At 36.8% G+C, this 14,310-nt stretch overlaps 2 protein-coding genes across 2 annotated transcripts in view; one reads left to right on the forward strand and one right to left on the reverse strand.

Annotated features, from left to right (window-relative positions):
* The first annotated feature begins 1,661 nt into the window (after nt 1-1,661).
* On the forward strand, nt 1,662-4,147 carry LOC114354851 (kelch-like protein 6). Its single transcript, XM_028307422.1, has 4 exons — nt 1,662-1,919; nt 2,098-3,110; nt 3,199-3,545; nt 3,769-4,147. The coding sequence occupies exons 1-4, from the start codon at nt 1,773-1,775 to the stop codon at nt 4,005-4,007; spliced, it is 1,746 nt and encodes a 581-aa protein (XP_028163223.1). The 5' UTR covers nt 1,662-1,772; the 3' UTR covers nt 4,008-4,147.
* Nucleotides 4,148-4,233: 86 nt separating this feature from the next.
* LOC114354855 (unc-112-related protein) overlaps nt 4,234-14,310 on the reverse strand; it is a gene marked incomplete at its 5' end in the record, with an annotated part of 27,898 nt that continues 17,821 nt past the window's right edge. Inside the window, 5 exons of the mRNA XM_028307426.1 lie at nt 4,234-5,540; nt 6,149-6,385; nt 7,388-7,612; nt 8,165-8,263; nt 8,725-8,863. Coding sequence (XP_028163227.1) covers nt 5,340-5,540; nt 6,149-6,385; nt 7,388-7,612; nt 8,165-8,263; nt 8,725-8,863 — 901 coding nt within the window. The remainder of the gene's footprint in view (nt 5,541-6,148; nt 6,386-7,387; nt 7,613-8,164; nt 8,264-8,724; nt 8,864-14,310) is intronic.

A 14,310-nucleotide genomic window follows, 5' to 3' on the forward strand; every position in this document is an offset into this window, starting at 1 on the left:
TAAATAATATTTTTTCTCTGTTACCTAGACCTTACATAGTTTTAGGTGACTTTAACTCACATCATCAGTCCTGGGGAAGTTCAGTTACTAATAGTTATGGCGAGGAACTAGCTGATGTATTAGATTCTCAAAACCTTTTTATATTAAATTCTGGTACTCCAACTCGCCGTTCACAACCCAACCAAAGTAGCAGTGCAGTAGACCTATCTATATGTACACCAAATCTTGCGCCTTTATTGACTTGGGAGGTTTTATTGTCATCTTTTGGCAGTGATCACTACCCCATAGTCATTTATTTCCCTAATTTTAAAGTTTCAGCTTCCAAACAAATATCTAGATCTCCCTTTAAGTTACCCAATAGTCATGATAGTGATCTTTGGACTAAGTATAGAAGCAGTGTAATAAATAGGATTTCTTCCCTCCCAAATTTCAGTCCTGGTAACGAAATAGCTTGTGCTGATGCTCTAGCGTACGCTTTAACAGAGGCTGCCAAAGAAGTCTTTCCAATTAAAAATAATTCGCCACGTAAAATCCCTTCACCCCCATGGTGGGACAGTGCATGTACGGAGGCTGTTAGGCAAAGGAAAATAGCAGAGAAAAATTATAGAAATGACATGTCTGATACAAATTTCCAATTATTATCTAAAGCTATTGCGGATACTCGTAAACTGTTCAAGAATAAAAAATTTGAGAGTTGGAGAAAATTTTGTACTTCTGTCTCTCCAAACACTCCATCCACTGTTGTGTGGAGTTCCATCAGGAGATTTAGATCTGCTTTTTCTGAAAATAGTAACAGTAGTATTCCCGAAACCTTAGTCAATGATTTTTTGGATAAATTGGCACCTCCATGGGTAGCTCAGGAGTTGATTCAGTGTCCTTCCTACTGGCTTAACCGCCCAGAATCACCAGAATCTACTGGCCTAACCTCACCTTTCTCTGTACATGAGCTTAAAGCCATTGTCAATAACACACATGACTCCGCTCCTGGGCTAGACAACATACCATATTCATTTTTCTCCAATGTCAATGACGATATTCTTGAGTATTATTTACAAATAATCAATTCCATTATGATGACAGGTAATATGGGTAATATTCCCCCATCTTGGAAATGTCAACTAGTGTTGCCATTTTTAAAACCGGGTAAAAATCGTTCCGATGCATCTTCCTACCGGCCTATTGCGCTGTCATCGGTTTTAATCAAGCTTGCGGAACATCTGGTTAAAAATAGATTGGAGTGGTATATTGAAAGTAATAAATACTTGGCTGGTAGTCAATATGGATTCAGGAAGGCTAGAAGTACTATTGATAGTTTAAGTTTACTTATTTCAGATGTTAGATTATCCTTGTCTGAGAATGAGTCATTATTAGCCGCTTTTCTTGATATCCATTCAGCATACGATAACGTTATTTTACCGATTCTAAAAACGAAACTTGATAAATTAAACGTACCACAAATTTTTAGTAATTTCATAATTAACATATTATCGGATCGTCGCATTAGGTTACCATTTGTAGATACTGATCGCTCTGTATGGAGAGGTTTACCACAGGGCTCGGTTCTTAGCCCCCTTCTATACAATATCTACACCTACGAAAAAAAAAAAAAAAAAAAAAAAAAAAAAAAAAAAACTTTTTTGTTTTGACATTTGATTTGAAAATTGTCGGCAAAAAAAGCAGGTGATTTTCGCATTGTGGAAATTATTTTCTATTTATTAAATAATTCGACAACAATAGCTGTGTATTTGCTTAAGTTTTGTTTATAAAAAACAATGAATTTAGAGGAAGAAGTGTTTTTAAATATAGATAATCAATTATTCAAGGTAAAGAAAAATGTTCTTTGTGAACACAGTGATTATTTTCGCGCTATGTTTAGCGGGAACTACGTTGAAAAAGAGAAACAAGAAATTAGTATCGATGTAAGTACTGAAATATTTACTTTATAAAGCATTCATAAAATAAAGAAGCAATAAAAATTGGCAGTATTCACTTCCCAACTATCTACCTACCTTCATGTAAGATTAGAAAGTATTTAAAAGTTTTATAAGCCGACTGTTCAATATTAATACGTGGCTAATTATTCTGTTTTCTGTACAGGTGGTTGATGCTGAGTCTATGAAATTAATATTGAAATACATGGAAATTGGTTTAATAGATCTCTCAGAGCATTCTCTGACAACTGTTGGTGAGCTAGCCGTTGCAGCGAATTTCTTACAAATTACGGAGCTAATAAAACAAATAGAATACTGCTTAGATATTCAATTATCAATATCCAATTGGATGGAAACTATGATGATAGCAGAACGCTCATCTTATGCAAAGCTGGAACAGCTTTCTGCTGCATTTGGTCTGCTCTCATTTAAAGCAATGAAGCCAGATTACGTTCCGTCAATTCAAAAACTATATTGGTACCTATCGCACCCATATCTAGACGCACGGAATGAATTAGATGTTTTTAAATTTGGTTTAAAATGGATTATAAGCAATGAGACTGGGGCTGACGCTTTAATGATTGTACTATGTTGCTTAGACATGACAAGACTGACTACAGCTGAAATAGAAGAAATGGCAACTCTTGCCACAGATTACGCTAATAGCCTTGGTAATAAAGTAGTAGACTGTTTATATGAGTTGTCATGTAGAGACCTTGAATTGTCACCACCGATTGTAACGGAGCAGAAGTCTTACCTACTTGAAATGTATTCAGAAAGAGTTTACAATGAGGTGTTATCATTAGTAAAAGAGAGTAGGCCCAGGCAACATTTTTACACACCGGCAGTTCCCATAATGTTAGTAAAAGACTCAAAACCAGAAATTGCACCACATTGTATGTATACTTACACTGAAGAAAAGGGCTTTGAGAAGTGGATTGAGGTGGCGGAGAAGAATTTGTGGGGTTGGAATGTTGTTGCCTGGGGTCCAAACAAGCTGGTGGTGGTATGCGGGGAGCACGGTAGAGGAACTGGAATGTTCATGAAAGCTGTGAAAGTGTATGATACATTGCGGATGGAGTGGACCAAACATGGAGTTGAGTTGCCACCCAGAAGGCATGGAGGAGTCGCAGTGGTTGACGATTCATTATTCATTGTTGGAGGAGTAGGTGGGTTTAGGTTAGTCCTTTATTTAGGTCGAAAGTAATGTTTGTGTTAATAACTCTGTTAATATATCTGCTATATTTACATTTTATGTAATTTGCAGGGTAGTTTTGGATACAGGAATTATTTATGATTTGAATCGGAGGAGTTACAGAAAAATTGCAAAATTACCAGATGCAATTCAGAGCCCTGCTGTATGTGCGCATAAAAACACGGCGTACGCAGCAGGCCACAAAAACATATACAGATATGAGGAGACCGGACTATCAGATAGATGGTTCAGAGTGATACAAACAGATATCAGGATAAACTGTATGATATCGTTCAAAGATTATATTTATTGTACCCAAAATTATTTCAACCACCTGAACAGGTTTAGGCCTGATGTAGACTCCAGTTTAGAATTGATAACACAGTTTGCGAATCCTCCTGCTAACATTTGCAACTTAGGTAAGTGTTTGTCTAGCACATTAACACCAGGTGCCAAATATTGTGGTCAAATACCTGCCTTGTTATGCATAAAAAAATACCTGAGAAATTCTGCCAGCTTATTATAATATCCAGTTCTTTTTATCAAATGAACTCACTTAAAAATAAACACCTAGACGAAATTAATATTTACTGTTAAGATAATCTGTTATTGCTCTAATTTAAGATGTTATTTTATTTTCAGGCAATCGCCTCCTAGTTTTTACAATGTGGACTACATGTGGGCAGGCAGATGTGTTGGCCGTAGAGGAGTACACCGGCTCTGCAGACGGACCCAAGGTGATGTGGTCCCAGACAGATACAGCGATGAAAGTGAATGACGTAGCTGGTTCCTGCTCTTTAGTCTTGAATATGCCACCGATAAGTCTACCGCATGTTCAGTATCATATACGCTACCTAAATCAGTATTCTACTTTTGCATAAAATTTTAAATCGGGAGATTTTATTCCTTTTTTTACTCCTGTATAGTCAGCAGTATTGACAGACATTTTGAATGAACCAAGCAATTTACCTGTAGTTCTATCTAAATCTTAAATAAATTCACCTCATTTTTAACTATCTATAAACTTAAGTTTTCCTCATTTTAAACCCTTTTTAATATCTCATCATTTTATCTGTGGATGTAAAGTAAAATAAAAGGATTGTTTAATTTGTTATTCATTTACATTTATTCTGACATTCATTTACAAACAGACACTAAATTTATTATGTGTACATACAATTTGTACAATAGACCTACAGTAAAATAAGGCAAATTTGTTAATACTCGTATTTTCTACATTTACCGTGACAGCATTATATGCGCGATCTCAATGAGACTAGGGTCCACCAAAATAAAATTAAATCTTTGAAACTACGTTAAAATAAACATAATTTTAGAAGCGAAATGAATTATAGTCGTTTGTTAACTCTGTAATAATCCTAACATGCATAGCATTTGTGAAATAAAATAATTTATTTACAAAATATCAAAATTAAAATCTGACAATAATCTTCATAAAAGTTAAGGCCACTCGCATTCCTTATACTCTAGAAATTTATATATTTCATAAAAGCACCAAAACACATGTGCAATAATTATATCGTTACTCAATGGCACTATGTTTGAAATATATATTTGTTATACATAAAATTAAATTAATTAACAATAATCATTATAACTTAATTCTTATCTATATTACTATAATGAAAACATAGGTATTTATTTTTCTAATTTTGCTTTATCAAATAGTGATGTAAAAATATGTACGAAATAAAATCTGCATCAGTGATATTTGGCATATTTAAGTTTGCTAAATACATAAATATGGAAGCGCTACATTAAAATCTAAGTAAATGAAGTCAGTAAATGAATTTATCCATAAGTTTCTTGGTACAAAAATACGCGTTACTTTATCTTTGTTACGTCATTGTTTATTCAATTTAATTTATTAGAGATTATAAACGTGTGCAAGGCACATATCATAAGCCTCGTCATTTAAATTTTATTGTTACAATTCTTCGTATGTATTTGTATAAAAAAGACAAACAAACATCTTTGCGATCTCACACAAATACACACATTTATTTCACGTGAAAATAGGAATTTTAGTCAGTGAGATTAAAAGGTCTGTGTACAAGAAAATTCTCAATAGAAACGTGTCTAGTATATTCACCGTTTTGGCTCACAGTATTTTAGTTTTCTCCCAACTTCGAGATAGCCAATCTCAAGTCAATATTGTACTTCGCCGATTCCTTGCAGCCACAATCAATTTCTTACGTCCAACCGCCAGTGAGTTTGTGGAATGACTCTTGATCCAACGTTTGGTTGGCGTCCTTGGATCGCATAGACAAGAAGATGTAACCTCCAATAAACTCGTGGACCACTTTGCAGTCCGCTGATTGGACCGAGAATATGATGTTGCCTTCTTCAAACTGGACCATCATGTGTTTGATCTCCCAATTCACGTTCCATGCCTGAAAGAATGAAAATATTATAACTAAGACGCGAGAACTTCAAAAACCCATTGGTAAGTTGAAATTGTCTACTATACTGTTGGTTGTAAAAAAAAATCATAACTCGAAAACTAACAAAAGTAGCGGTGATTCGGGTAGCCCTAGTTATGCTTTAAGTCTGGGCTTCGGCTTGACACTACTTTTTGGGACACCCTGTTTAAGTTTCATCAAAAACCCGCTCAGTAATTTTTGCGTGAAAGATTCAAAACCTCAATCACTAACTTTCACGTTAATCATATCTATACTAATATTATAAATGCGAAAGTAACTCTGTCTGTCTGTCTCTCTTTCACGCCTAAACCACTGAACCGATTTTAATGAAATTTGGCATAGAGATAGTTTGAGTCCCGGGAAAGGACATAGGATAGCCCGATTTTTGAAACAGGGACGCGTGCGATAAAGTTTTTCAGTGACAGAAAAAAATCCACGCGGGCGAAGCCGCTGGCAGAAAGCTAGTGTACTATAAAAGTTAAATTGTCAAGTTTCATATAAAATCCTTCGTGTTTTCTAATACAACAATCAAATTCAAACTTTCATTTTAGATTATTCGATTAATATTTATTATTTACCTTCATGGTACTAAACCGCCAGGTCTTAATATGGTCTCCAGTGTTAGGATCCAGCCTCATAATTCTGTTATTGGCGATGCTGATGATCTCATCCTTGCGGTGTCCCATGAAGCGGACCACGAACAACGTCTGGCCGTAGTCTGGGAGGTTCTGCCAGGTCTTGATGTACTGCAGTTTTGCTTCTAAGAGAGGCAGGTCTTTGACGTTCGCGTGGCTTTCGAGCAGGCGTTGGGTGAACTGGGTGAAAGAAAGAAAAAATTGATTAGGGTTTGTAAGAGATTTGATGGTGACTGGAAATTTGCAAACGCGTTATGCCACACGCCGAATTCGTACGAGTGTTGATTTGCTTAAAATCCTTCAGTATCCCCATTGCAAAGATGAATGCTAGTCTAAACCTGACGGCGGTTTTGGTCATAAAAAACTACTTTCCTTCAGCTTCATAACAATAGGGCACGAGGAAGTGGTCATTCTATACCTGTTGCAGTAGGATCTACTTTTCTTTACCTTTCCCTTCAGCTTCTTAAGCAACCGTGGCGCGAGGAAGTTCTCAGGCTGCAAGTGGTCCAAATGTGGCACATTCTGTTGGTGCAACGCCGCGCCCGGTTGCGGTCGCTGCAGAGCTAATAAAGTTCTGACGGCCTACGCCCGTATACGGTCTATTTTAGTTTACCTTTCCCTTCAGCTTCTTAAGGAACCGTGGCGCGAGGAAGTTCTCAGGCTGCAAGTGGTCCAAATGTGGCACATTCTGTTGGTGCAACGCCGCGCCCGGTTGCGGTCGCTGCAGAGCTAATAAAGTTCTGACGGCCTACGCCCGTATACGGTCTATTTTAGTTTACCTTTCCCTTCAGCTTCTTAAGGAACCGTGGCGCGAGGAAGTTCTCAGGCTGCAAGTGGTCCAAATGTGGCACATTCTGTTGGTGCAGCGCCGCGCCTGGTTGTGGCCGTTGTAGGCTAGTAGAGTTCTGACGGCGGCGTCTTTGGCCACAAAGGTCTTCTAGCGACCTAAGCCCGTTGCGATAAGGTCTATTTTAGCTTACCTTGCCCTTCAGCTTCTTGAGGAACCGTGGCGAGAGGAAATTCTCAGGTTGCAAGTGGTCCAAATGTGGCACATTCTGTTGGTGCAACGCCGCGCCTGGTTGCGGCCGTTGTAGAGCTAATAAAGTTCTGACGGTGGCGGCTTCGGTCACAAAGGTCTTCTAGCGACCTAAGCCCGTTGCGATAATGTCTATTTTAGCTCACCTTTCCCTTCAGCTTCTTGAGGAACCGTGGCGCGAGGAAGTTCTCAGGCTGCAAGTGGTCCAAATGTGGCACATTCTGTTGGTGCAACGCCGCGCCTGGTTGTGGCCGTTGTAGAGCTAATAAAGTTCTGACGGCGGCGGCTTCGGTCACAAAGGACGAGTCGGCGAGTGAACGACCTCGGGAACCGAGTCTGCAGGCGGCTACCCACTCTGCGTATTGGTCCTCCTGCAAGTTAACAATAAAATGTTAAATTCTTCAGCCGGGATGGAATGAGGAGGAAGGATGTGTGCCATTTAAAATCTTATCGATGATTTTTGACGTCAAAATGTGGCGTAAAATCGATAAAATGGCATCGATAATTATCACGGCGCGCATCTTAGGCCTATTAGGTACATTTATATCACTGCTTCATGAGGTAGACCGGGCTAGTGTCAGATATATTAAACATCGCTCTCGTAAACCAACCGAAAATAACTAAAGTTAATTCGGCATATTGGTCCTCCTGGTAACAGCTAAAGTAAGATTGATCCTGTCCAATTTATGGACATTCAGTATTCACATCATGGCTTCTTGGGGTAGACCGGCGGGGTTACTCCGAAAAACGTTATTAGAAGTTTCAAATTTTGCCATCCCTCACCCGCTAAGCGAAATGCCAGCATGAGTGACAGTGACCGATAGATTCGAATCTATAAACACTGATTCGTAGTATCCCTGTCACTGTTAGATACTACAACCGAAAGTACACCGAAACTAGACTCAATTTATGCGTATACTCACGTTTTCACATTTGAGCCACATTTCGTGCATGGCGTCGTCAGCTGGGACTTCAAGTTTTATGCTGTAGCGACCGGACGCCGGGTGTGCGTCTGGGGTGATCTGGAATAATGAAAATCATGGTATAACTTCCCAAACAAGATGATTATTGATAATTTAATTCTGAGACAGCCTTTTTAACCGAATTAAAAGGAGGAGGCTCTCAATTTGTTGGTGAGTTTTTTATGTTTTGTATAATGCAAAGTATGGGAGGGGCAACGTTATGGTAGAGAAAATGGTCACGAGTCGATATCTCATAGACAAACGATGGTATCGATATTATAAGAAAAAAAAATACGTTTACCATCAACTTGAATCAAGGTTACTTTTGCATGCAGCCTTTTGCAGTCAGTCACATGTCTTAAAGGTCTATCAAATAAAGTTTTTAGTTGTGAATGTTGTCATAGATGAGTTCCATATCGTTTTCAATCCGATTTAAAAGTAAACGGGTAAATTGATTTAGCAGTAGAATTTCTGACCAAGTAACAAACGTTTTTCTAATAGAAATGATGATGATGACTTACCTCAGCACCCCTCAGCTCAACCGCGTACGACGGCGAGTCGCCTTTAGCCGCCGCGTCGCGCGACGAATGTATGCGCAGCACGCCGTCACGACACGACACCCAACCACGCTTGTACGCTTTCAGGGTGAAGCGTTTTGGCCTGCAAATACAAATACGTTTTTACAACGCTGAAGAATAGATAGCTTCAAGGAAACCAAGACACATGTTAATAAAAAATTCAAACATTATTTACTTCACGACTAAAACAAGGTAACTTTTTACACATACATAATTTTTTTTTTAAGATTATTCGTAATTTGTATTGCACAAATTACCAATAGTCCCGTTAGCCCCTCGTGGTAAGCTAAATATGCTTGTGTTACGTTACGAGTGGGCTCACCACAATAGTCGAGCGGCGGTGGGATTTGAACCCGCGTTCCTCGGATCTCGAGTCGGCCGATCCCTTCACCGTTCGGCTATCGTGGCTATTTATACATTAATTAAAAACACGAATAAACAAGTAAATACAAAAGTTATAAAGTCCAACACAAACAAATGCATATAAAGTTTCTTCTATTATTATACTGTGTAAACTAAATATAATAATAATGTACCACTAATAAAATAAAGTAAATAAGTATGCTACAGAGCTATCTACCTAATTAAAACAAATATTTTTGCAGCCTGTTCGCAACAATTTTGTTTTGAATGTGCGTTGTGGGTGTGGTAATCAAACTATTGCCTACTCATCTAAGTATTCGTTCGTGTTATTCAGGAGTGCCAATGTCAATACTTGTATTTACATAGTAGTTAGTAAATCAAATTTAATCCTGTACATTGCGTGCTGATTTAGTATTAATACAAATAAGTCTGGATCTTTACTGTAAGTAGGACGAGGAGATATTTTTTTACTATTAGGGTTCGATTCTGTGATTTGAGTAAATTTCAACTTAATTTAGACCTGATCATTGATCTTGAAATATTTCGGATATCTATGGTCTATTATAATATGAAAAAAAAATCACAACTCGCTTTATTCTCGAGTATGTCATAGATTTATGCCGTAATTGGTTTTAAATTTGAAGCATGTTCTTCTTCTTTTATTTAGCCAACGACTTGGTTCTGAGAACCATGATTTTTTAAACATATTATAAACCGATCAAAGTTTGAATCTAGTTTTCAGAATTGAAGAAGACTAAGTATGATTGATACTTTAGCCACAGATAAATGATGTTTTAGCGTTGTTTTTTTAATACGTGCCTAAATCAAGAATCGACCACAGAATCGAGCCCTTAGTGTGGTAATTTAGTTTCGCTGCTAGAATGGGCGCTAGTGTGTGGGGTAAAAATAGTGTCTTACGCGATAGTACAGTATTCGTTCTGGCACTTGCTACCCGTCGACACCGCCCGGATGGAAGAAGACAACACCAATTTGTTAACATTATGATGAATTAATTATAATAGTACATTGTAATATAAGATACAATATTTGATGTGTGATAAATATGTATATTCATAATAAAAATAAATACATAACATAAAATCAATTAATGAAATGTGATAAGAGATTATAAGATCTTAATATTTAACAATGAACACTAATTATGAAGTTTAGAGAAGTTGTGTGTGCCTTGGAATAGAGGTATTTGCAACACTGGATGCGTTCTGTGACCACAGAACATCAGCATCAGCAGGGCTACTACGAAGTTTGGGCTCTATCTGTCACTGTCGCTCATGCTAGCATCTCGCTTTGCGTGAGAGGGTCGGCAACATTTGAAACTTCGGATAACGTTTCTCAGAGTAATCCCGCAGAAGCAGCCCGCTTCATGTATGAACAACATTGTCAGTCTCTAAAGTATATATGTTACGGTCAAAGTGATAAATGTGAAAATTATGAATAATCGCCGGTTATTATGAATAATTACCGCATGATTTGGTAAATGTGATTAATATGAGGTCATTTATGTGTGTATAAAACTAAATAGGCGGCTTAGGGGTGGCCCAAGGGCCACCTCCGCCGCACCTTAACCTATTTTTCACTTTAAATCCAGTGCCGGATTAAGCCAGCGCGGGGCCTGTAGCAAATTTCTATCAAGGGGCCCTTGGTTTGCTTTAGGTTCTCAAGTTTAGGGTATTAAATGAAACAAAACTGTTATCTACAAATGAACTTGATTTAATGTGGGCAAATTTAGAGATAACACTTTCAATATCAACTTCTTTAAGGAAATCATGCTCTACGAGTATATTCAACAAAGTAATATGATTAAGACGTTCTTGTCCCATCGTGTTCCTTAATTAATTTTTAATACGTTTTAATGTTGAAAAAGAACGTTTGCCACTGCAGTTAGTGATCATGAGAGACATGTAAATGCGCAAGGCAATTTCTAAGTTTGGAAAACACGATTCTAAAGAATTATTTATTAAGTTTATAAAATTGCTGCTCCAGAGGCTCCTGTTTCTTGCTGTCAATAAGAGTAGCCACATCTGTTTTAAGATCAAGTAAGTCAAGAAATCTGTTTTCAGAAGCTCTGCAAACTGCACTAATTCGCCACCTAGGCTGTTCTCCAAATCAATTAACATACTGACAGTAGTTTCACAGTTCATTTATGAAAACCTTTTATATTATGTTCGCAAAAATATAGAGCAATTCACGAAAAAGAGCGATTTGCATAACTTTAATACAAGAAACAAAAATAAACTTGCCGTTCCAAATTTCTAGGCCAGTAGAATTAGATTTTGAATCGGAAATAATTCCTACAAAAGATTTTATTGCTTTAATGGCTTCATTGGTTGCCCATTAAGACTCTACTAGGTTTTCGACTTCGACGGAGTTGTGCTTAAGTGGTGGGGGCCTCCGAAAGGGGCGTTTTTTCGGTTTTCCGGTTATACCGCGTAAAGGACTTACCGTATCAAAAAGTGGTCTTCAGGACGGTTAAAGGGCACTTAATTCTGCATTGAATAAGACCAAATTCATATGTTTTGGACAAACCGTTCTCGTGCTTATCTTCGACAAAGTAGAAAATGTACGTATAATTAATAACCCTCTCTATGTCCAATAGCTCGTCACCCGCAGGCTCCCAAGCCTTGTAAAGGGCCGCCTTAACCAGCTTATCCCTGTCAAGGCTCGCGAGTTGGATTCGCTTATCCTTGTTCGTCCCAGCCGATCCATAACTGCGGTTGCTGCACCTCTTCCTTGCACTCTCCTGAACGACTCTGTTATCTACTATGGCTGCCCCTCTTCCTTGTACCCTCCTGTACGACTGTATTGCTTAGCCGTATGCCTGGTCCAAGGTTCGACGCCAAAAATCAACAACAATAAGTTCATATTAAAACGCTGAAGAGTTTTTTGTTTGTTTGTTTGACCGCGCTAAACTCAGGAATTAGTTGTTTGATTTAAATAATTATTATTGTGTTGAATAGCCCATAAATTGAGAAAGGCTATAGGATACATACAATCACTCTACGACTAGTAGAGACGAAGCAGTAAAGAAAAATGTTCCAAGCACGGGAAATAGTATTTAAACTATTTTCACGTGTATGAAGTTGATAAGCACGTGAACGGTTTGTCCAAAACATAATGAATTTGGTCTTATTCAATGCAGGATTAAGTACCCTTCAACTGTCATGAAGACCACTTTTCGATAGGGTAAGTCCTTTACGCAGTATAACCGGAAAACCGAAAAAACGCCGAAAAGTCGAAAACCTAGGAGAGTATTTATGGGCAATCAATGAAGCCATTAAAGCAATAAAATCTTTTGTAGGAATTATTTCCGATTTAATTCATTTTTGTGTTTAATTCTACTGGCCTATTCAGACTGCATAAGATTGGTAATTCATTTATGGGAAAATGTATTAAATTCTTTAATAAATTACCACAAACTGTTGTAGAACTACCCATTGACCATTCATAAATTCAAAGCACATATTAAAAGTACCTTAACCTCGTAAGCCCGGATGTGCCTCAGAAGGAACTGAAACTTTGTAGTCGGTAACGCCGAGACATTTTCGGAGGTGATTTCGAAGTATCGCCGGATGTGCCTTCAGAGGAACTAAAACTTTAGCGATAAATTTAAGTTCAAAAATTCGCGCCTATCGAAAGAAAAGAGTGATAGTCTATGGCCTAAAGTATTCAAAATCAGGTATCCGAACTTATTAATATAAAAAAAACAAAATGTCACTGTCAAATTATCATTTTTCTTTGACAAGGTGGTTCGTCAAAGAAGACATGATGTGTGATTATTTTTTTTTCTTCACGTAAACGTAGTTTAATTGCAAAACTGACCAGTATAATTTAAGTTAAAATACTGCTAAACAAGCAAAAAAAATATTTTTCCCAATTTGAAGTAGTTTTGTAAGATTTTTTTTCGTTTGAAAATAAAAGTTCTTTGCAAGGAACATTCGGTCTTGATGGTGAAAGTTTTATTTTTGTATATTTTTTCTATTGAGATGGGATTGAGTATTGGACTTTTAAAATTATGATATGATTGAGAAAATTTACCATGAGAACGTTCTGATTTTTAGTTTAGTAAATATTATAATTAACATGAATATTCACTTTACTTCTTGTACATTTTAACCTATCATTAGTGTATGTTATAAAACCGATAGTACTTTTAAAAGTACTAATTATGAAACATTAAATAAAATAAAAACCGTTGTTCCTTTTCAGTTACATTTATTAATATCGTTATTGTATCTTTATGTAGTATTAATTTATTAAGAAGGTTACATTTCTGTTTTACTTTAAAGTATAAAATACAATTTATTTACTTTTCCTTTTTAAAGTATGTAATACCGAATGTTCTTATAAGAGAAAACATTTTTTTATTATTTTTCACCTAAAATAAGCTCTATGCACTATTATATAGGGCCCCTGAAAATATGAATGCAAAAGAAAATCTCTAACATAGAAATTTTTTTACTCGTAGTGCTCGGCGTTTACTACTTCAAATTATTCGTTCTTCTGAAAGCACATTCGGCGATACTTAGAAGTCGACACCATTTACTCTTCGGTCTTACGAGGTTAATGAAAAAGGGCTACTATAAAGTCAATGATTATTTAAAAGATAAAAATGTTTGGGATGCGTTACTGCCTAGCTCGCATAAATATTTATAGTTAACTTTGTAAATTTTAAAAAGTAAAAAGTATTTTATTTGCCAGCAAAAAAAATGTACAGTCTGTTTATCTAGCGGCTGCTGCACTAAGCTGTGCTTGTGTCGTGTCGCGGCAGCCTTAAGTAACACAGGTTAACAATTGTTGATAAAATATAGTGAGGACACACGGTACATGGCAATTAACAGTTATTAAACTCTTAAGAATGCCGAAAATACTATTTTAGTTTAAATGAATTTTTTTCTTATCTCTAGTTATAATTTGTAATATTATGTATAGTGAAATAAGTTAAAAAAATTAACAGCAATAAAGGCTTATTTTATTTTTTATTTTATTTTAAACTCTTAAGATAATTAGAATATTTTTAACTTAGACTAAACAAAAAGTAACTGAGGTAGTGTGTGTAATGTGTGTGTGTGTGTGTGTGTGTGTGTGTGTGTGTGTGTGTGTGTGTGTGTGTGTGTGTGTGTGTGTGTGTGTGTGTTGTGTGTGTGT

Source organism: Ostrinia furnacalis, unplaced genomic scaffold (genome assembly GCF_004193835.3).
Source record: "Ostrinia furnacalis isolate ACB-3 unplaced genomic scaffold, ASM419383v2 OfSCF2235, whole genome shotgun sequence".
Lineage (NCBI taxonomy): Eukaryota > Metazoa > Arthropoda > Insecta > Lepidoptera > Crambidae > Ostrinia > Ostrinia furnacalis.

Coding starts and splice junctions, on each gene's coding strand:
- LOC114354851 (XM_028307422.1), top strand. CDS start 1,773: ATGAATTTAGAGGAAGAAGTGTTTTTAAATATAGATAATCAATTATTC. Junction 3,111..3,198: donor GGAGGAGTAGGTGGGTTTAG/GTTAGTCCTTTA, acceptor TGTAATTTGCAG/GGTAGTTTTGGATACAGGAA. Junction 3,546..3,768: donor TGCTAACATTTGCAACTTAG/GTAAGTGTTTGT, acceptor TTTTATTTTCAG/GCAATCGCCTCCTAGTTTTT.